This window comes from Cyprinodon tularosa, unplaced genomic scaffold (genome assembly GCF_016077235.1).
Source record: "Cyprinodon tularosa strain WSP-4 unplaced genomic scaffold, ASM1607723v1 ctg754, whole genome shotgun sequence".
Classification (NCBI taxonomy): Eukaryota; Metazoa; Chordata; class Actinopteri; order Cyprinodontiformes; family Cyprinodontidae; genus Cyprinodon; species Cyprinodon tularosa.
The window spans coordinates 164,485-187,652 of NW_024039512.1; the positions used below are offsets into that span (position 1 = coordinate 164,485).

General features: G+C 38.6%; 1 protein-coding gene across 2 annotated transcripts in view; it reads right to left on the bottom strand.

Moving 5' to 3' along the window:
* Nucleotides 1-17,417: 17,417 nt before the first annotated feature.
* Nucleotides 17,418-23,168, bottom strand: part of prex2 (phosphatidylinositol-3,4,5-trisphosphate-dependent Rac exchange factor 2) — a 128,676-nt gene continuing 122,925 nt past the window's right edge. For both annotated transcript variants that reach the window (XM_038270201.1, XM_038270200.1), the window contains exons 39-40: nt 20,934-21,001; nt 17,418-19,629 (exon numbers count right to left, since the gene is read on the bottom strand). In XM_038270201.1, the coding sequence (XP_038126129.1) occupies nt 19,584-19,629; nt 20,934-21,001 (114 nt within the window). In that variant the 3' untranslated portion in view covers nt 17,418-19,583. The remainder of the gene's footprint in view (nt 19,630-20,933; nt 21,002-23,168) is intronic.

Genomic DNA, 23,168 nt, shown 5'->3' on the forward strand with positions numbered 1-23,168 from the left:
AGACACATGGGGATGGGACACAGGACGGACCATTCATTATGTCGCAAGTAAACCTGCTAATAAGTATAATCTTTGCACTGTTACTTCTGTTGCAGGTTGTGGGACTTCCACACCGCCACCGTAGTTCATCACATACGTAAAATCACAATAAAATACTCAGAAGTTTTAGTTATAACAGGAAAGAAATGTGAAAACTTTTAAGGGGTCTGAAAATATTGCATGGTGCTGAACAACCAAACGAGAGGCAAACCCCAGGGCACCTCTCAGATCTTTTATTTCCTCCAGCATATCTGTTGAAGTCATGATAGCAGTAGAAATGAAACTTCCTGATGGGTAGTATACATGTTTCGCCAGACTGGTGCATCTGGTTTTTATTTTTAACGCCTATATAACACTGAGGATCTGGACTTTAGGGATTTAAAAAAGGACACTTAACAACATGCCTGCAGAACAAGTTCCTAAGAATGTTTTCTACATGAATGGATATACTGTTCGCTCAAATCAATACTCAGAGGAGAAGTCATTTACTGCAGGCTCTCTATAAGTAGAAACACCAATGAATGAAAAAGATCAGCTTGCTGAATTCGATCCCTACTTCAGTTATTAGCTAAAGCGGGTGCAAAGTCAATACTAATTCCAAAGTTCATGTATACAGAAAGCAGTTACTACAACCAGAAAGCAGCAAAGCTAAAGCATATAACCAGATACTTAATTCTGATTCACCAGAAGGACCTTTACACTACCTCTGATTTGTTTGCCATATCACATCAGGGAGCACAGTAAGAATGAGTTTAATGCTCTGTAACGAAGGTAAATGCTTAATTTTCTTTCTCCCATCTCGGTTTTACTATTTTAAATGTTTAGATATAAATGCTACGGACAGATACTCTGTAATGGTGTAGTGTATTGGAGTTTGTCACCTTCAAACTGCTGATTTGAGGATTCTCTCAGGGAAGCACTCTGCTCTGGAAGCAGGGTTTTATTCCTGACCAAGCCCATATTACAAAGCACAAATCTGTACACCAGATCTGGAAGAAATCCAGCCAAATATTGAGGGCTTCCTCACAAAACTATGAACACAGATCCATTCTATAAGCATTTTAAATTAATGCAAATGTCTATAAGATCAACTTTTTTATAACTCATAAGAAATCAGAGATATAGAAGCAGCCCAGTCCACCATGAGGCAACGTTATATAAAATGTTATCACAAAGAACTACATCCTTCCCTCTTGGGACAAACATGAGCCTGTTGGGGTACATCGAGGGATATTATACTGTCACTTAGAAATGCTGTATACAAGCAGGAAAAAATATGAACTGTCACAGTGCATATAAACTGTATTCAAACAGAATATCAATTCATATAAACGTGCTGCAATGACTTGGAGTGCAATTTCTCCGGTTATTATGAAAGACTGCTTGTCTCTTGAAACAAATTTAGTCAGTGTTGACTGAGCTTGCCATAGTTGCAAAGCAACCACTGCATGGTGGTGGGGGGTGGGGGGGGTGATCAGCTATTTGGTAAAACATAAGCTGAGTCTCATCTGAGTGAGGAAATGAACCCTCACTCATTGATACTGGGCAATACTGGAGCTGTGAGCTGGGTATGAGAGGAGCGCAGGATGGGGCTTTGCACACATCTGGATGAAAGAAATTAATAAAGAAAATAAAAAACCGCTGTGGTAACAAAGGAAGCTATAACAAAAAATAAATAAATAAATAAAAAAATAAAACACAAGAAGGCAGCAAATACTTAAGGTGATTAGGTGATACATGCAATCCATTACCAGGGTAATGAAAATAATCTGATGGTTTAACAATAAAAAAAGGTTTAGGAGCAGGTAATAATTCAAATGAGTATATTTAAATGAGTATAAAAGCACAACTAACTTAAACTTTACTTTAAACACATAAAAACACAAATATTGAATTTGAAGGTGTTTACCAGAGCAGCATCCATATTTTGCTTCTCTATTAAAAAAACATACTAAAATATCTTATTGCAGTGCAGTTCAAGCAATATACAGAATAAGTTAAGCACGCCTTTGAACTCTAGGGTTTACAGTATGTCCACATTCCCGTGCAAAGTGGCCTTGACTTTAACTGACTCCTTGTTTGTCAGCGAATGGTGCATCTCCACCATGCTAAACAAGCACTAGTCCTGTACAATCCCCCATCGGTCTTTGTCAGACACGTGACTGACACGCCCCCTAGCGCCATTTTTGTGGTGAGCAGAAGAAAAACAAAACAGCAGAAAACAAGAGGAGAGCGCTGCCAGCAGTGAGGATTATCAGTTAAATGGAAAAGAACAAGAAAACTGAACGGATACCCTACACAGACAAACTTTCTAAAGCTGCTAGGGAACGATATTATATATTATTATTACAGTGACAAGGCAGATGTTGTGGGCAGTTGCCCAGATAGCTGCAGTTATTAGAGCAGTTTGTGCTGCTCATCAGACTGAACGAAAAAACTTGTCATAATTTTTGCACATTGATAAGTTGCACACTGTATTTGCTGTTCACTTTATCCAGGCCTGTTTTCACTGGGATCTGCAGTCTTCTTCACAGATATCACCTGTTAGGTAATATCTCTACAGAAGACCACAGACCACAGTGAAAACAAGTCCTGGGAAAATGAAAATCTTCTAATTTAATCTAAAGAGCAATCTGCTATATACGAGGGAGGAAGAAAAAGTAAAACATTTGAAGCTTTGCACTGTTCTGCATTATTTATGTATTTGAGATTTTGTATTGCATTTTCATACATTCTCTGCTTGATTGAAAAGATAATAACACTTGTTTCAAATTTCAAATCCACTCTTTATTGTACACACATTTTTACAACCTCAGAAACATTGTTAATATTTGAAGTGATGGTGAAACTTATATTTGTTTTGCTGTTATTTTTCAAAAGTAACTTTAAAAAAAGCAAAATTCTATTTGTGTGAAAAGAAGAATAAAAAAAGAAGAATAAAGTTGAAACAGTACTTGATCTTGCATTCATTTATTAGCTGGTTTCTCTGTGAAAATTTCAAAACAGTCACTAATCACTGTGACTCTATGTCCAAAGGCCTCCACAAACGGATGAGGCATAATTTTGTGCAAGGTGACTCTATCTGGCCACACAATTGCACGCTTTAGATTTGCATATAAAAATGACAGCATTTTATTGAATGTTCTGTACACTGTCTTTGGTGAAACACAGAAGAGATAAGCAAGGTGTTTTGAGGGCAGATCCAATCTCAGACGCATGAAGGTTAACAGAGCATTTGAAATGGACTGAGAATTTTATTTTGAGCAGACATGAGAGGCAGCAGAAAATTAAACAAAGCCATAAAGGTTGCCAAGTTTGGTAGACCCGTATAGTACTTGACTTTTTCATTACTGTCTCCAAAGAAGCAATCAGAGATCTGCAGCTCATCAAGTTCACGCCGCAGCTCTCTGTTTTCTTCCAAAAGACGGTTCATCTCTACACACCTGAGCACACACAGGTTACATTCTGTCTGTCCTTCCTGACGACCACCTTCTGTGTCATCCTTGGTGTTTGGCCGGCCAACGTTTTCAGCAGCCTTCTGCGTGTCAGTCTGTTGCTGGTTAGGGTTCTCTGTCGCCTCATGTGTAACTTCATCCTGTCGCTGAAGGATTTCATCAGCCTGATGGAGCCCCGTTTCAGTTGCTTGCAGGGCATTCATTTTCAGCTGTTCCCGATAACCACGTCTTAAAGAGCGGTCTGTGTCTGTTGGTTTGATGTCAGTGTGGCCCAGATGCAGGGATGGAGCCCAGTCTGGGTCAGTTTCCATCATGTCATATGCGGGTTGACCTGCAAAGTAGATGAAAGGTTGAGTGTTTTACACATCTATTCAAAACACTATATAAAGCACCTTGATAACAGAGCCCATTAGATTAGATGAGTTATAAAATAAGATATGCTTATGTTTCCCACAGTGGGGAAATTTGCTATACCGAAACAGCACAAGTACATCGGACTAGTAAGGCCAGAGGTAAATAAATAAACTGAAAAGCTTACAGGACGAACAAAGGATTATAATAAATAAACTTAAGTAGATTACACAGGATGAATAAATGCAGTGAGTTGGCTGACGAGTGGGTATGTACAGTGTTTTTATATGTACACTGTATTTATATATATTTATTCATAAAAAAAATATATTTGTATTGCAGATTGTGTAAATGATTATATACAGATAATGCATTATTTATTAAATTTTAGCGGTCTAAAAAAGAAATAAAACAAACATCACTTTCCGCTTCTCTTCCACAGCATGTTTCAGTAGGTTTACATGAACTCCTGCAACTTTATAAGCAAACCATTTCAGCGTGTTGATTTCTATTAGTGTATATTTATAAGGACTTACCTTTGTGAAAATGCCGAGAGCAAACACGAACATGAGGAGATATTTTATGAAACGTGATGTCTTTCCTTCTTACAGCAGCGACCCACGGAGCCCGACGCCTCTTTGTTAAGTCCTCTGTCTGCGGTCCGTATTTTTTTTCCAAGTGGGGAATACGAAAAACCGTCAGGCCCCATCTGCTGTTTTATGTTTAGAATTACTATTGCATCCTTTGACGCAGCACCAGTGTCCCATTATTTCCAAAGAAGCAACTAGAACACGTCTGCTCTCTGTTAGTTTTCTTTTGTTTGTTGCTGCTGTCTCTTCACCACAGAAATGGCGCTAACTATCCTTAATGAATTGCGCTTTTGCGGAAGTGACGTACACTGTCACAGACCGATTGGTGTCTGTGTGAAATGTGTGCTATTGGCTATTTTGATGCTGAGCTGCTTTTGTTCTGATTGGGGTCCAGTCCTACATACTTTTCACAGGAATGCAGGACTGAAATCACTATTTGCGTTCCGTTAGGTTTGCATGTTGGCAGAAGAAAGGGCCCAGATGCATGGCTTCAATTTTTCTGAGAACATATTCATCCAATAATAGAATAGAATAGAATAGAATAGAATGAAATAGAAAATCCCCTTATTGTCCCACAAAGGGGAAATCATGATGTTTACAGTAGCAAAAAGATTATAGAATAAATGGTCACACAAATGTGGATCTTAGAAAAGTGCAGAAGAATAACATAATAGTGAAGAATTGAAAAATAAACAAATAAAATACTGTTCTGTAAAGTGTTTCAAAAATATAAAAACTGTGCACCTGGAGAATAAATAACCAATATTGTAGTTTTAATAGCATCTATCTCCATCCACCTCCTGTGCTGGTGTGTCAAAATTAGAAAATGGCTGGGCAACAGAGCTCTAAAATCTTATTACCCTATTTTGTAGTACTGTCACGATAGTGATACAATTCTCATGAACTTTTTTTTAAAGTTGTTCTTAGGTTACTGTATGTAAATGTATACTACAACAACCATAGGACACAATCACAAACACTAGTCTGGATGAAATGCATAAAATTAATATAGGCTTCCTCAGGATAGTAGTTTATATACTAAACATCCCATACTAACTACCTCAATGGAACCAAATGAAAGAAGAAAAACATTAAAATGTACCCATTTATTGAGATTTTTATCATGATCGAGTCTAAAAACGATAAATCAAAATTGTTGTGATGACTAGAAATCAAAGACATTTTCGGCTCTATCTGTCCCCACCAACTTTCTGGTTGTAAGTAAAAAAAAAAAGAAAATGAGGCACAGTAATAATTTTTATGTCTACATGGCTTCTTCCCTATAAACAGCTAACTTTAAGCAAATCCTTTTGTGACCTAAACAGCCAAGCAAAACAGTTTCATTATTTCCTCTGATGCACCAAGTCCCTTCATATGAAAGGAGCAAAAATTAAATGGAGAACACAGTTCTCTCTTGGATTCAGCCATTGAAGGAATGTTTCTCCATAGCTGGATGCGCAATAATGGATTTTCTGTGGGACAACAATAAAATGGCAGAGGGTTTTGAAGCGCAACAGCAGGGCAGTGACTGCATCATTTTCTCATGAGAAAGGCAAAGACCCAGGATAATTAGAAATATCCTCCTTTTACTTCAACTCTTTCATTCTGATCTATATCCCCCCCTCCCTTGGAAATGTGGGAACCACAATCCACGTTTAAAAGTCTAACAACTGAAGCATGATCCAGATTTGAATCTTTGTTGTCCTGACTGCAAAATCTTTTTGGGAAGTAAAAAAAAAAAATGCAATTACAATGGTGAGGTGTCATCTTTGGATTTTACTTTAATCATCCTAAATTGTCATAAAGGAAAGTCGATTTACTAGCACTCCATAGGGAATGCAAACACATGAGAGCAGTGGAGCAGGAGGAGACAGGTGAAAGAGCAACATGGAGCGAGGAAAAACAAACAACCAGAGCACACACAGAGCCGTATCATTGTGCAGTTTAGCCTCATCGACTGCTCCAGAATCACTGAAGATTTACTGTCCTCAATGGTGGCCAGACTCCATATTAGAGAAGAGGCTCTGTCCATGGTGCTGAAAAAAAAGAATCCTTTCCTCTGCTTATGAGATTTGTTTTACTTGCATGCCGCGTTCGTCTTGGCTTCCTGCTGTTTTCTGTGACAGGCATGTTAGGTAAACATGAGTATACAAGATGCAGGTCAGCGCTGTATCCTTATTTGCATGTTCTACTGATTCTTAGGAAAGGTGGCCTGTTAATAATCCAGCAGGCAAAGGTGAACTAAGGTTGCTGCTCTGTTGCTAAGACGTCACCCAGGTAACTCTTTATGAAGACAGAGATCTTGTTGCTGACAAATGACAGGCAGTAATCATGTGAATGAGCTAGGTTGTAGTTCCAGGTTTAACGACCAGAACTTTTTGGAGTCAGACAGCTACAGCCTGGCTTCAATGAATGGGACCACAGGGTGTGGGGAAGCAGGCAGCCATGCAAATATCTTTTTTTTTTTTTCCTTCAAGAAATACAAAGGTGAAAAAAATTTGGAGGCATAAATTTGTATTCAGCCTCATTTACTGATACAGAACTCCAGCCAGATGCTTTGGGTGGAATATCATCTAATCAGGTGTGATGTAACCTTACTATAAATCCAGCAGGTTTGCCCTAAGGCCTTCAGACCAAGGAACATGCAACTAGACCAGACAACCAAAAATCTATCCTTAATAGTCAAAGAGATACACGCAAATGCTAAAAGTAGATAAAAAAAAAGCCACAAAGAGCAAAACAGACATGTGAATAAAGATGTTGGGTACAGGTAAGACCAAAATCTACTTTTCTCAATGTACCAAATGTGGTGGTAAAATAACAGCAAGCATCATCCTATGCATATATACACTAACATAAAAAAATCATGCATTTTGATAATTATATCTGTCACAGTGAACATGCACCTACAATCACAATTTCAAACCTCTCCATGATTTCTAAGTGGGAGAACTTGTAAAATAGCAGAATGTTCTGATACTTATTTTCCTCGCTGTATATATGTACAGTAGGAAAAAAATGCGGCGAGATGTGGGAATGCTTTTATTTAGGCAGGGACAAGAAAGATGGTGGAAGGGGTGTTTTGTAACTTAAATAAAATCAAAGTAAGCACATTGAATACTTCAGAGTAGAGCTGTTTTTTTTTTATATTTGTTTTGTTTTGTGTCCTGTCTGGCAATGTGGCAATAAGAACAATTTGCTTGATCCCAAAAAGAGCCCAACAGATTTTACTTTCACAAGTGGAGCAGTAGGGCTATCGCAATAGTGTTGCTTGAGTGTACTGCTTGATTTATGCATATAAATAGCTTTATTATAATTAATGCAGGGAGTGTTGCAGATTATATGGACACTGCAATGTAAGAAGAACAGGAAAGGAAAAACAGAAAAAAGGAGAAAAGATAAAAAGAAAGAGAAGATAAAAGGGAGTTAACAATAAAACTTTTTTTTTAACAAATACTTCAGAGTAGAGCTGTATTAATATTCAGTGTCCGAATTAGCAGGTAGAGACATACCCAAAAAGGCTGCAGCAAAAGGTCGTTTGGGCTAAAAAAATCACAAAGGATGCACACTATGATTCTAGGTTTTTTTGTTTGTTTGTTTTTTTTTATCACCTTTTACATCAATCATCAGCATAGAGTGTGAATAAAATGCTGCCTGTAACCTGCAGAAACAGTGGGAAAATGAAAATAATTTGGATAATTAACCCATTAAAGCCTGAACGACGAACTCATTGACAGAAAAGTTCATTTTTTTAATTAGAGTCATCATTGAACTCTGAAAAATGAAAGATTAGATATATTTTATATCATTTAAATTAGATCATTTATTTGTATCAATTATGATACATTTGGCATTCCTGTAGAATATTGTATATGTTTTCTGTTCACTGCATGTGTCTGATTTTGTAAGTCAGGGTTTTTAAGATCAGTCAGATCCCAGTGATGATGCAGATGTCTCAAAAACTCATGCATCAAATATGATACAATTAATTTTAAAGGGTTAAGAAGGATTATCAGCACCTCCAACCTCCAACCTCCTTTGAATAAGTTTCTAGGAACGCCTCTGGCTTCTGAAAGGCATAATGATGAAGGTGTGGATGTAAACACAGATTTGTGGAGCCCAGCTGTCCTGCTACCGACTCTACAGCAGCTCTTATGAAGTGACACCCTGACAATGCAACAGCAGGACACGTTAGATGTTTTGCTGCAAAGTAGCGATCCCCCTCCAAAAAACATGACAGGCCATAAAAAACAAAAACAAAAAAACAAAAACTTGAAAGTTGGCGCACCCACCTCAAACAAAGGTCCGATTTTGTTCCTCTCCAGATAAGACTGAATCCTTGACTGTTGAGGAGACGCCATGGAGAAACTGCTGTCGCCTCCCGAGCTTTTAGCGAAATGAAGCCAGGAGAGGAGCCGCTGGAGTCATTCGTCCTTCAGCAGCTGCTTCGGCCTCTAAAACTGAGAGGAAATAAAAACGCTCTCCCGTTGAGAGGAGTTCAGATGAGATGTGCGTTAAAAAGGACAGCGGGCGTGGAGAGGAGAGTCAGCCCGGGACCTTCCCTCCCTCTCTCTGTCTCTCTGATCGGTCCTGCTCAGAGGAGGAAGCCTGCAGCTCCGCAGATCTCTCACACATTACTAATCTTCGGCTCACTGGCTGCTGGAGTTATCGCCGCCACTCCCATTTCGTTTACCCGCCACTCTGTTTGCATCTGAACGCATCCAACGAGATAAAATATCCTAAATTATTGCAAAAAATATATATATATTGCAAATTAAAACCACTTCCAGAAAGAAGTTAAGCTACGATTCTCTCATTAATCCAATTAAAAACATGGTTAAGATTGCTTTGATCTGGGAATCTTTGGAGAGCATGTGAAGAGTCATTATCTTACCCCGATTATCTCAGTGATGGATTTCTAAATGCAAATGTAAATCAGTGTGCCACCCTCAACATGCAGCTTTAATATGCATGGGCGGTTCTAGACAGGGGCCAACAGGCTCTGACTGGTCATTTCAGTGTGTGAGGGCCGGCCCTCCTTAAATCGTACCAGCCCCAACACAGGGCTGATTATACTTCTGCAACTGCACACATCAAATGTCGATTGCGTCTGGTCACAAACCACTGTTTCTGGTATGCTTCTGCAACAATCGGTCTGGTTTTTCTAGGGAAGCACAGCAGTTTCCCGCCAAAGCGCTAGGGGGAGCCTATAGACCTTTTTCACACTTCCGGGTTTTAAAGCGGATTTGGGGTTTGACAACTTCCGGTGGCTATAGCGTTAGCATAAAAGTCTAAGAAAATGGCTCAGTCTCGGCGCAGTTGTTTTTGTTCTGTACCTGGTTGTTCATGTGAGGCAAGAAAACAGCCATATCTGTCCTATCATGCATTCCCACAGATTATGTTGCAACCGCAACAGAAACATAAAACAAATAGTAACAACTGAACAGGAAAATGTTAGAATAAGCTCTAAGTAGTCCAGAAGTCGTACGTGAAAGTTCTTCAGCCGTCAAACATGAACAGGAACTCGAACCAACGAACAAGAGCCAACCGGCTTTCTGACTGTTTCAAACCTGCAGCTTGTGCGGTTCCTCATTTTTCTTCATGGATCTGAAGCATCTAGCTCTGACAACTACCTGCCCCTCGACAATATTTGACACTACAGGCATGCAGAAGTAAAGCATAGTTTCAACATCAAGCATCATCTAGAATCTCAGAACTAACATAACATTCTAGCATGCTGTTTTTCACAAACTGTAGTGGCAAACAAATTACAGAATGTCAAAATATAACTGAAAAGTTTAAACTATGTCCGTCTCCAATATTCCACATAATTTAGATACTAAGTTAGGCTTCATTACGATGTTTGTGTAGCTCATATCTTGCAGCTAGCGGTTAGCTCGCTAAGCTACGTCTTTTCTTACCTTGATAGCTGTGGATATATTCTTCGTGGAAGAACTTGTATCCTTTCACAGATTTGTTGGTGGGGGAATTCGCCGCAGCGATTTCCTCAGCATCCCCAAAAGAAAGTGTTGGCAAACTAAGTAAGGATGACGAAAAGCACCGGAGGAGAGACATTTTTCAGAGTAAAACAGGAAGTGCTCCAGCCCTTTCAGACGCAGCTTCCGGTTGTCGTGAAAAAGGTCTATTTGAGAACTCGTGAGAACTTTGGCAGATGGTCATGAGAACTTCTTCGGCGGCGCCGGCAGGAGAGTTTATTTTCCAACACAACAATGGCACGTCTGGAAGATATCACGTCACGGAGATGGATCTAGAATATTCATTGTTGTTATTACTCCTCAGTTTTTAAAAATGGCGCGTCCCGGCACCGAATCGAGACCACACAGAAAGCCGGAAAGGCATACCAAGGACCAATCACAGCTGCTTTTTTTCTGCGCACTTCCGCTTGAGGTCTGCGCAGGTTTGCGACCGACCGACGCGTAATCAGCATTTTTTTGAGGTGCGCGACGACGGTTGCAGAGCCTCTCTGCAACAAAATAAATTATAATAAAACTAAAATGCTTTCTTTAAACCAAACTATGATGTTCCTCTTATATTTAGCAAGTTTATGTTTGAATATTTTGTAAAGATATGTTGCCATGCATGATGGGGTTTTGCATCTAAAGGCTAATGTTTTCCGTCTTACATGCTTTGTTGCCAGGTTGGGATGTTTCCCAATCTGGCAGTTTAGGATGGCTCTCTATGGGTAAAAAAATGTTTTCTTTAGATTCTTCTCCTAAGAGACTTTGGTTCAAATTGGGTGAGATTTTGTATATGAAGGTGGTTTATGAACATATTTTGGGCTAAAAAACATGGTGATGTGATGAGTGTGTACATTACGCAGCAGCAGTCACTGTCGCATCCGTGTTAATAACAAACGAAGGTTAATCCACCAAGTGTTTTTGTATCATGTATCACATTTGAAATGCACACGTTTGACTGTGCTTCTATTTTGTTTGTTTGTTTTTGTTGGGGGGGGGGCATAAGTGGGCCAGTGTAGATGGAAAAATGCTGAAAAAGTGCCGAAATTCGTTCCCAGTACGAGCCTTGGGGCCAATACGGGCCACTGTGCAGCCCCTTAGCCTCTAAGCAAGTCAATTTTGAAATAGGTGTATTTTCCCTTGATTTTAGCAGGTAGCAGTGGTGATTTCTATTTGAATTCTAAGGAGGCTAAACCTCCCCTGTTAATGTAGTCATTTAGCCAAATTAAATGTGATCTAAAACATGTTATTTCATGAGTATGTTGCTCACTCTTGGACATCATCTCCACTCTGTTCTGGAGCAGCAGGATGCTGCCTCGTCAGCCTTTATGAGAAATCCCATTGAGGTTTAAGCCTCCATGCATTGAAGAAACCAGGGATAGAGTAGGACCCTGATTGGATGACAGCAAAATATGTCACTTCCAGTGAGGCTAAGGGGGAACTATATAGTGGTTACACCTTTTTAAATGAGTGTCCAAACAGCTAGTGGATTAAAAAGTAGTGGTTTTATAATTTCCCACAATGCACCTTGAAAAGCATTGATCATTCATGGTCACTAGATGAGCAGATATAGCCCAGAATGCTTTGCAAGAGCTTGCCTCATAAAACATTGTGGGTTTTGCTGTGACAGCGGCAGCAACAAATAAAGATGGCACAGGAACTTTGTGGGGAGGTGGAGTCACAAGTCTTTTATGGGTTCCATGGAGCAGGGGAGGAGGGGGGGTCATAAAGCTGGCTGACAGTGTCCAGACAGGGGGAAGTTCCCCCCCCCCCACCCAGCATCTCTGAGCTTCCACTGTGTCAGAGACTAGCAGCCACCATCGGCAGGTAGATAAGACAATTTTATCCAGTTGAATTAGATTATATATATTTGAAATAAGAAAAATAACTCTATTATTTTATTTCACGTTTATCATACTGAATTATTTTATAAGGCAAAAGTACTAATTCCTTCGGCATATTATTTTATTTGACTGCTCAAATTCAGGGCAAACGCAATTATTTTAGGACAAACAGAATGCACAAAATGCAGAACTCACAAACAAAAGAGACTGTAGCTTATTCGTCTCTTTGACCAATTTATTATTTTGCCTCTACAATTTACTTTAAAAGTTATTCAGAAATTACAGTCAGCTTTAAACTCCAGCCATATTAAGCTAGGATTGCCGTTTTTATCTGCTGGATCAAAGGTCTACGCCTTTCTTTGCAGCTAGCTTAATATACTGAACAATGCATTCTCACTCTGTTTTTTTTTTATTCCCTTTTTTTTATTACCCCCATTAGAGGGAAAAAAAGCACAGAGATGGACTCAAAAAGAACACCAAATCTCTCAAGCACTAACCCACTATTTTACTAACTGAGCTTACCAAGCAGGTGAAGCTCACTCTGTAAATAATATATATGGCCTGGACTATTTATGAGTCCAAACCTTGTATATGATTTGAATTAAAATCCATGCACAACTGCAACTGGCACTGGCTGCACAATGTTCTGTTGCACAGAGTTCTCTGCCATTGAATCTCATTTAGTTCCTATTTAAGTGGGGGGGAAAAAAGAGAAAACCAGTTTGTCCAGATTTGTACAAAATTGATTCTCCAATGAGAAAATTTTTTGCAAAAACAGCGGTTGTAGGTGAATAATTTGAAGAGAAATTGCCATTATGAGATATTTCTATATTTTAACTTACCGGATGGCAGTGGCGCCTGGTGAAGTTTTCCGAAGGGGGGGGCTATAAATTCAAAATAGACGTATACCAAAATCCAATCAAACGTATACTAAGTTATCCCACCCGTATATTCATATAAATGCCAACAACAAAAAGCATTATAAAAACACTTTTTTTTTTTTAAAACAACATAATTTTATGAACAGGTTTACTTTTTGTACATACATTTAGCCCTTTTGATTTTAATAATGGAGAAGCTATTAATCAGCTATATATTTTTTTAATATATTTTTTTTTCTGAGAATGTGTTTATTTAAGAGCAACTATGCAAATTAACAAACATCTAGAAAATGTATACTACCATATTATTTTCCATGTGAATCCCAGACTCTTCATGCTTCTTTGCCTTTTCTAAAAAGTGCTTTAAATTTGTCCTACCTGCCTTTATCCATGCTGGATCAGATCCTGACGTTTGAAAAAGGTGGCAGGGAAAGCGGAATAAAGCGTTAGCTTTGCTGCATGGATTTAGCCAAGACTTGTTGCTTAAGCTGGTCCTTGAAAAGGACAGTGTTGGTATCTGGAGATCTGTCCACCTTTCTCCAGCAGAGGGTGCCCTAGGTCTCCTGGAGCTGAAGCTGACTACCACACCTGCGGCTGATTTGCTCATCAGGGAGATCAGCATATAAGCAGCGGCAGGACTACTCTTCAGCGCCAGAGTGTTAGCCAGTTACGGTTAGCAAGCCTGAGCCAACCAACCAACCAACCAACCAACCAACCAACCAACCAACCAACCAACCAACCAACCAACCAACCAACCAACCAACCAGCCTGCCTGCCTGATTCGCTGACTCCCTGAAAGCCTGACTTGAACCTAACCAGTTTTCTGTCCTCTCTGCTTCCTAGGAAGAATCTGACTGAGACCCTGGAGCATTGGAAGAGCTACTCAACTGAAACCTGCCTGCCTGCTCTCAGTAACAAACCTGAAGATCAAACTGTCTGGATCAGCCAACCATCCTTCAAGAAGCTACTTGAAGAAGCTCTGAACACTCACAAGCCTGAAGCTAAGTTCTGTCGCTGCCAAGCCCTCTGCCATCGAACAGTCTCTGGACCCTCCTGGTTCCCTCCCTCTGCCGCTCAGCCTAAATCTCTGAACAGGTACAGATCTGCCCATTCCCTCAGCTACAAGATCATTAGCTACCTGGCTAACCTAACTGTCCCTCTCTGCAGAGAACCTTGTGTGACCAGTCCCGGATCTGATTCCAGTATCTGTCAACCAACCTTGTACATAACTTCAATAAATTGTTAAACTTTTACTCTGACTCCTTGGTGTTCTGCATGTGGGTTAGAAACCTGAACCCCAACATGACACAGAGTGTACCATCTCCATCTGTCTTTTGGGCTGCTGATTAATATTGTTCAGCTGATCAGGTCCAAATGATTTCACCTCCAGCCTCTCCTAGTAAGTTTGCTTTAAAGGACTTCACTTCTGTGACTCGACCTGTCAGTCAGCTCTGCTACGACTGTGACGTCAGTCCCTGTCAGCTCTGGGAAAAGGAGAGCTGCTCCCTGAACTCTCCTATTCTTTGTATTGCAGAAGAACTTCTGCAAATGTTCAACTTTTAGCAAGAGTCAATGGGCAAAGATTTTTGCACCTTAGGGTGGAAATACGTCACCAATCCGAAAAAGTTAACAGCTTTACTCGTCATTACAGATCAAATATTTATCTTGCACATCTAAAAATATATTAATATATTCTGAAATATTTTAATTTTGTAATTTAAGTCATTGGGTGGGTGGGGCCGCGGCCTAGTGCCCTCTATTGGCCAGCCGTTACTGACCAATGGCATCAGCTAAAGGTTGTTTAAGCCAATTTATACTTTGGTAATATGTGTTCAAAAAACAAAAACACTGTGAGCTGGCCTGGTGTCGCCTCAGGGTCCCCCCAGAGCAGCTGGAGGTGGTGTTTTGATCGGGAAGTCTGGGTATCTCTGCTTAGACTGGTACCTCTGCAACCCATGCCCAGATAAAGTGGAAGAAAATGGATGGATGGATCGCAATATGTGATATAATTGTCTAAATAGGCTGCATCTATGTACAAATTTGAACAGTAATATGCCAACCTTAAAATGCTATTATGGCTCCAAATGTGCTATTTTTCTTAAGCTTAACAATAAAAGTGGGCCAGCTCCTTTCCTATATCAGGTCGTATGAGCATGCACCAAAACTAAATCTTCATTAGCGTGGATAGCTATTGCATAAGTACAATAGAACAACAGCCTGGACTTACACCAGGTTAGTCTTCATTTTCTAATGGTTTGCCTCAATTCACCATGACATTTTAAAAGCAAACCCAAGTAAATGGATGGAGTCACGCAGTTATAAAAGCAGCTGGTTTGGGATGCTAGAGATGGTAAGTATGACAGGTAAGTTTAGGAACCCATTTTAGAGTTTTGCTACATACAGTACAGAATATTTTGCAGGAATAAGTTCCTGGAAAAGTAAAGCTGCAAACCCATAAAGCATGAATGGAAAAAACAATGTTAAAGCTACAGTGTGTAATAATCACAGGGATATACAGTCAGAAATGTAATATATTATACATAACTATGTTATTTATCATCATCTACGAGCTCAGCCTCTTAACCTTAATATTTGCGTTGCCTTAGAATTCGTTATTTATAATTACATAGGAGCGGGTCTCGCAGCCATGGAGGCAGACATCTTTGCGCTACGGCAGCGCAGAGCCAACAAACTAGCGATTGCAAGATCGCCCATTACACTCGAAAGTAACTACGGCAAGTTGAGAGAGATGAACTGAGACGGTACTGAACAATAGATGGCAGTATTATGCCTGAGAATACTATCTGTAAAATTATCTACGTAAACAAACCTCATCACTTGAGAAGGTAGGTGATGCGGACGTCGTGGAAGACATTTTGTCCTGTAACGCTCGCCGTACTGTTGGAGGGGAGAAGCGGTGGGGGGGAGATGTTCATGTTGCTGCGGTCTGCAGTCTGGACGTTAGATGTCGCTAAAAATTACACACTGTAGCTTTAATTTGACCAAAGCTATCAGTATGTTGATTAGGAAAGACTGCATGAATACAGCAGTATAGAGAAAAAAATGGAGAGGAGGGAGTTTGTGTGGTTCTGCTAGACACAGAGAGATTTTAAAAGTTTTCTGATCCCACCTATAAATTAAACATATAGATGATTCCTCTTATCTTTTATATTTTATGGTGTTTGCATTCCCAGTTTTAGTTAATTTAGTTAATTTTCACTGCCATGTGAACATAGCCGTGATTTCCATGCAGGCCAGAGATTACTGGTTCGGTCTTCCCTAGTTAAGCTTTCAGACCTGCTCCATTACCTAAAAATGAGAACTCTGAGGTGTTTAAAGAGAACTAAAGCTACATAATACATATTATAACATTATTGTTGCTATATCATTGGTTGTATTAGAGGAATTGTAACAGATTGCCTGATGTAATTTGTAGTGCATACAGCCCAACAGTGGTCAGATTACATTAGTCACGATTTACTCAAAATGATGCAGCAATCATTTTTTACACTACATGAAAAAATGAACGCTTTTAGCAGAATATCATATCTCAACACCTGGTTGTGACATGCAAAGGGCGTTAAGCTGAGCAACTTGCAAGATCAAGAAGATCACTTGCAGAATTAAACCTTTATCCTTTCATTTAGAGCCCCTGCTGCTGCTTCAAAGTGGACTTTACACATTAATCAATAAAAGTTTAATTATTTAAATAGTAAATATTGATGGGATCATTCAATACAAGGACCTTACGCTATGAAAATGTGTTTGAATATGAATGAATAAAACAGGATATCTGTGTGCTAACATGGCGTACTTGCATTGAAATGTAGATGTGATGCGTTTGTGTGAGAGAGTTCCATCTGAAATGCACCAACTGAGATGTTGGTGTTTTATTCTTGGCATAAGGGTAAAACAAAAAAGTTTTCTTTTTGTCACTATTTTCGAAACCACTAAAATATTATGCTTACTGTGAATATTGATCTCTGTCTGCATGAAAAGAAACAGACTCATTTTCAACAGGAAAGGAATTAAATTCATTTCTTCACAGCAGGATTAGCTTTTATTCCAGTATGAGTTCTCTAAATCCTCTTCTCACCTTTGTAGGAAAAAGAATTACAGCATTACACTTTAGAAGATCTGTATAACAGTTCAGATTTTTTCAGTCTTATTAGATGGTAGATTTTCTAACATGTTTTAAAAAAATAAAACACAAAAATGCCTAAAAAGTCTCTTAAAGAATTATAAGACAATCACAAAGGAAGGTATTTGGGGGTGAATGATGATCTCAGTTCTTCCACAAAAACACAGCAATTTATGCAAGTTATCTGTTTTAATAGATTTACAAATGATTAAATGAAATATGCATTAAATTCCCTCTTTTTTTACATTTATCACAGAGTTGTATATAGAAACACTAGAACAGCTTATTGGGTTTTTATTATCTCTTTTTTTTTGCATAGAATTCAGCTACATCAAATAAAAAGTAAGATACAGGCAGTTTAATCCTGAGTACTGACTGTATAAAAACATAATGTTCCATTCTTTAAATCCAACCCTGTAATTCTGATTAATCAACAAGTCTTAATGAGCATAAAGCATGTACAGACATCTGTATGAAATAGGGAAAAGCAAAATGACAGTGGTGGCGGGTTTAGCCACTTTTGCATTTATAACAGCATCCCATTAAAAGCGCAATGATTTTTTCAAAAAAGGAACAGATACGGCAACTAAAAGCACCAACAGAACCAGACAGATAGGGATCTGATATAAGCAAGACTAATTAATTTTAAACCGTTTTATTTTCTTTATATAGCCTTATAAAAGTTTTCAATATTTATGCATTTAATGTTAAATAAAAGACATGCAATTGTTTTATGATAAAGCAATGCAGAAGTGAAAGGCATGATTTAATAAAAAAATAAATTTTACAAATAAAAATCTAAAAAGAATATTATGCATATGTCTTTGTCCTACCTTACTCAGATACCCCCCAAAAAGGAAATGGGAACCGTACCTTCACATTAATTAGAGAATAGAGTCCTTAAGAAAACTTAAAATGAACAAACAGAAGCAAAAAGAAAGAGGAACACAGCAGGGTTAAAGCTGTGAAGAAATTGAAAAGAGACTAGCTGGTAAATTTAATTAAGGTCCAAAACATCTGCCAGAGTTCTGGGTCATGGCCACCCACCCAAACAGTTCAGGAAAAGAAAGCATTATACAGAACAAAAAATAGCAGGAGGCTCAAAGTGACTCTGGAGGAGTTGCAGAGATCTAGAGCTCTGGTGGGTGAATCTGTAACCATGACAACAATTAATTAAGGACTCAAATAAGGCCTTTGTGGAAGATTTACAAGAAGAAGGCCTTAACAACAACAAATAAAGGACACATCCAGTCAAGTTTGCAGTGTGGCATAATCTGTGTGGACAAGAAGGTCATCTAGTAAAAGGTGAGCCTTAAAAACAAACACTGGGCATCATCCTGAATCCAGCAGCCCTACTGTTCCAAGCTTTAGAGGATGATTTTGGTAGCAGGGCTATCGAGGCAGGATGGCGCCACAGCAATCATGGAAGAAAAGCTTCTTAAATCAGAAAAAGTCCCTGTAACTGTGGCCAAGAGTAAGTTTCCAACTGAACAAATCAAAACATGCAGTTTTAAAATGGCCCGGTCAAAATCGAAAACTAAATTTTGAACTGAGAATATAAAAAAACAAAATGAAAATGAATGTTAACAGACATTCTCTATTCAATCTGACTGAGTTTCTGTTTTGCAATGAAAAATTTGGCAAAGACTTCAACATCTACAATAAGACATCTGACGGAAATACAGCAGAATAAAAAGAAAACGTGGGATTTCTAATTGCTGCAAAAGGTTATCCTACCAAGCATTTACTCAGGGGCCAAACACACATACAGCTTGGGCTTTTTTTATTCTTATCTGTAAAAATCTTAATATATCTTCCTTCATAAAATCTACACAATTAATTGTCTCTGTTTTTTTCTATCAAATAAAAATCTCAATGAAATATACTGATATTTGTAAAGCGTTTAAAAGGGTATGAGTGTTTGCACAGCAGCATAAATATGACAAGATTCAAAGTACTTTAGCATAAAATGAAAATGCCTTTCTCAGAAACAAATCTAATTTTAAACTTATTATATAAAAACAGTTAACATAATGGGGTGCGTGTTCCCTTTTTGCATTCTCATTCAAACACAATATTGTATTTGATACAATTTACATAGAAAAACCCCCAAAATATTTTTTATAAAGTACAACAGTCAAAATAAAAAGCATTAAAATACTATTTAAAACTTTATTTACATTACAGGCAGCTGGAATGGACAGACACGAGGCACTGTCTTCAGCTAGATAAGCATACTGGTGGAGGGCGAAGTTTGACTGCTGAACCTGAAGAACGTTTCGGCATGTTCTCCAGTGCAATGCATTATGGATCTCCATCTGGGGGAGGAGGCTGACACAGCTTGTACAACCTGATCAGAGAAACAAAAACAGGACATGACACACCATTACGTACGACATGCAGCAGCGTAAGGCATTCAAACGCATGCAGGGACAGTAAACAGTGATCTCAATGGTTTCGTAGCCGTCGGCCAAGCAGCTGCAGGGATTAAAGGGGCATCAGGACTCAAATCAAATAGTTGTGTCTTTTAAATCTCAAGGGAGAGAAATTTTATAACACCACAGAAAGAGTCGATTTGAGAGGGAATCCTCAAATGACTTATGAAGAAAGACACAGCGAGTGCAGTAGTTTCTCCTCCATGGAAACGCATGTAAAACCCCACTCAGCCCGTTACTTAGCCACGTTCATAAATTCTGACTAAAAGGTTCAGAAGGGCTGCCCATCCCACAGAGGCTAGAGTGTTTGCTGTTGCTAAATGGCTGAGACAGTCCTTAACTGCTGGTGAGTGCACCCATCTCTGTCCTAATGTAAATAAAATTAACAGCTGGCAGCTTCAGGCATTTCAATACATTTAGCTGGATTTTTATTTGTCAAGGAGAATATAGAAAAGCTGAACTAGACTTAGTTTAAGCTACTTTCCATCTGCAGTCCCTGGGTAAGTGTGCACAATAAACACTCCCAATATAAATGTAACATATATTTAAAAAAAAACAACTAAGTATATATTTACAATACAAGACATATTTCCCTAAAAGAATGTCACTCGGCCTACTTTAAGCAATACTAAAAACACTAGAAGCAACTAATGGTACAGTTGATTATTAACAATATATTTAGTTTTTCGTTTTTTTTTTTAGATTTTTTAAGGACTTTTTGCAGATCTATAAAAAATATTGACATACTAGGGCTGCAACTACTCATCATTTTGCAAATCAATTAATCTTTTGATAATATTTTCGACTAATTGATTAATAATCGGATAACAAAAGTTTCCTTAAAGATTATTTTTTACAGAATTTAAACCAACTGAAAAGAAAACTTTTTCCATTAAAGAGTTCTGGATAGAGCATAGTGATGGACGAGAAATTTTTAATCATATATACAAAATTAATCCAAGTAATTGATTCAGCCTTAATTTATACAATCTGGGAACTGAAGCCATTGTTGATAAATTTGAGCAATGAGCTTGACAGTGAGAAAGTAGATAATCTTAGTGGGGCAACAGTTTTTGTACAAATTGAACCTGAGGATATGTTTATTTATAAATACAAATACAATTCCTGCTTTTCTGCTTCTACGTACACCTACCCAGACCTGTAATCTCTAATCTTATAGGTAAAAACAAAATCCTAGGTTTCATTAAGCGGTGCTTACCTTGGGACTGAGGATGGTGTTCGGTCTCTCACTCCCAGATTTTTGGCAGAGTTCTGAACTCTTGCTCCCTAAAAGACAAACATAGTTAATGTCATCGCAGCCAGGTGTAGATTGACCAGTAGTAGAAGTTACACAAGCAAAATAGAATTTAAAACCTTTACAACTAGAAAAAGAGCCCTCAGACTGAGACACAGCCTTGCATTATTTAGTAATGATGATTAATTATATATTTTTCTGTAATTTTTTTCCTTATTTCTAAATGCTGTATACGCTTATAATTCATCTTTAGAAACAGGAGAAGATGAAAAGTTATACAGCTCTGTCTATTTTACCCGTTTTACTGCTAATCTCTCTACAGGTTCCTGTTGGCTTAGCTTGTTGAACAGCTTTTGGCTATAAAATCCGAAACACAACATGCACAAATTGTTAAAATGCCTTATGCTCACAGTGCAGCTTTTAATGGACACCACTTTGGGTAATGCACATTACTAGAGCCAGTTTTTCTTAAGTGAGATGCTCTTTTTTCCCCCCCGCTGAGACAGCTTACTTACAGGCATACAATGACTGTCAGAGAACAGAAGGAAAAAGTATATAAATTCTAAGCTTAACAGCATCCTATGAATATTGTAGGATAGAAAGTAAATGTCATGCTGGGAATGAGGACACAGAGGATTTGAAGCGATTGCTACTGGCAGTGCAGTTCTTTTTTTTAATGATCAAAGCAACGCAGTAAATGCAGAAAAATGCTTTATTAGGATAAGAAAACAAGTGGTAAGGAATTTGAAAGATTAATTGGGCTGCTGAGTGTGCTGGTGTTTTGTAGAGCTTTATATTGCTCAGTCAGGAGCATGTGTTGTTGTTTTTCTTATAAGGTCCTTCTAGCTTTCTGGTCATGTACAGAGTCTGCAAATCTACTCCCTTCAGAGTTGGAGGTTGCAACTTTCAGTTTATGGTAGAGAGAACACTTGCACTTACAGATACTCTTTGTGTTTGTGCTGCACAAACGAGAGCAAAGAAACACACTCTCCAAGTCCTCCTTTAGGGAGGTCATCAGCATTCTAGCAGACTGAATATCTGGCCAAGAGTGCATTAGCTGACCTCTCGATTACAACTCTGCTGTCAGCCCAGAGTTCGGTCCAGACAACAGGATAGCATCAGCAATTATTCGATTCCTATCACTGCAATCCATTCTCAGGCCTCTAGACAGAGATGTCCCCTAAAGTCACTGAAGGACGAGACCGGTTAAGATCAGTAAAGTTTTGTTTCTTTTACAGTAATTTAGATTCTACATGGTCTGAAACTAATTGATGGCATCATTCTTACTAACAAACACAAAATTATTTTTTTAGTATGTGGTAGAAGAAGTTAATTGAATGCAATATTTGGTTTGAGTCTAACCAGCAAATTAACAAAAACTTCTGTCATTCTGTCAATTTAGTCCTTTTAAGAAGATTTCTGTCAAAGTGCTTAAAATATGGAAGTTTTCTGAGGTTCTAACATGCATAGAGAAAAGCACTGAGGCACTTTTATTTCTTTCAAATCACAGAGAGTAGCCCAATGGGGTGGAAAATAAAGTAGTGCCACCTGTCATTAAGGTGACAACATCTTTCAAAATACCAATTTCTGCAATGCATAGTGTGAAACTGAAATATTGATGCTGGCCATCTGATCAGCAAGCATCAGTTCTGTAACTCTATAAAGAGTAAAATGGAGTAATGGATTATAACATGTGCAAATATTAACATTTCATTTATGTTTTTCCAAAAGTAGGGGTTCACTTTGTAACTAGTGTGTTGTTGGTTTGAGCTAACCCAACCAGACTAACCCATGCCATGTGTTTTCAGTACAGAGCTCATTAGTCTAGGCAGGCTCAGACTCTCCAGTCTGAATATGACCGGACCAATCACAGCTTGGTAAGGCGCGACTTTGGCAACCAAGTAGTCAAGATGGCAACCGCAGTAGAACAATGTTTTTACCATTATATTCTGCATATCTGCTTCTTTCTGTTAGTTTTCTTGTATCTTCTTAAACCCCAGTCGGCAACAACAGATGGCTGCTCACACTGAGCCTGGTTCTGCTGGAGGTTTCTTCCTGTTTTCTTCTATACTGTCCCTGTACGGGCACCAAGTGGGAGGGATTGCTGATGAGCCAACGACAAAATGCTCAACAAGGAGGAGTGTGTCCTGCAAGTCAATGCCGATATCTTATCATCTGGTTTCCCTTCATGGAAACTTT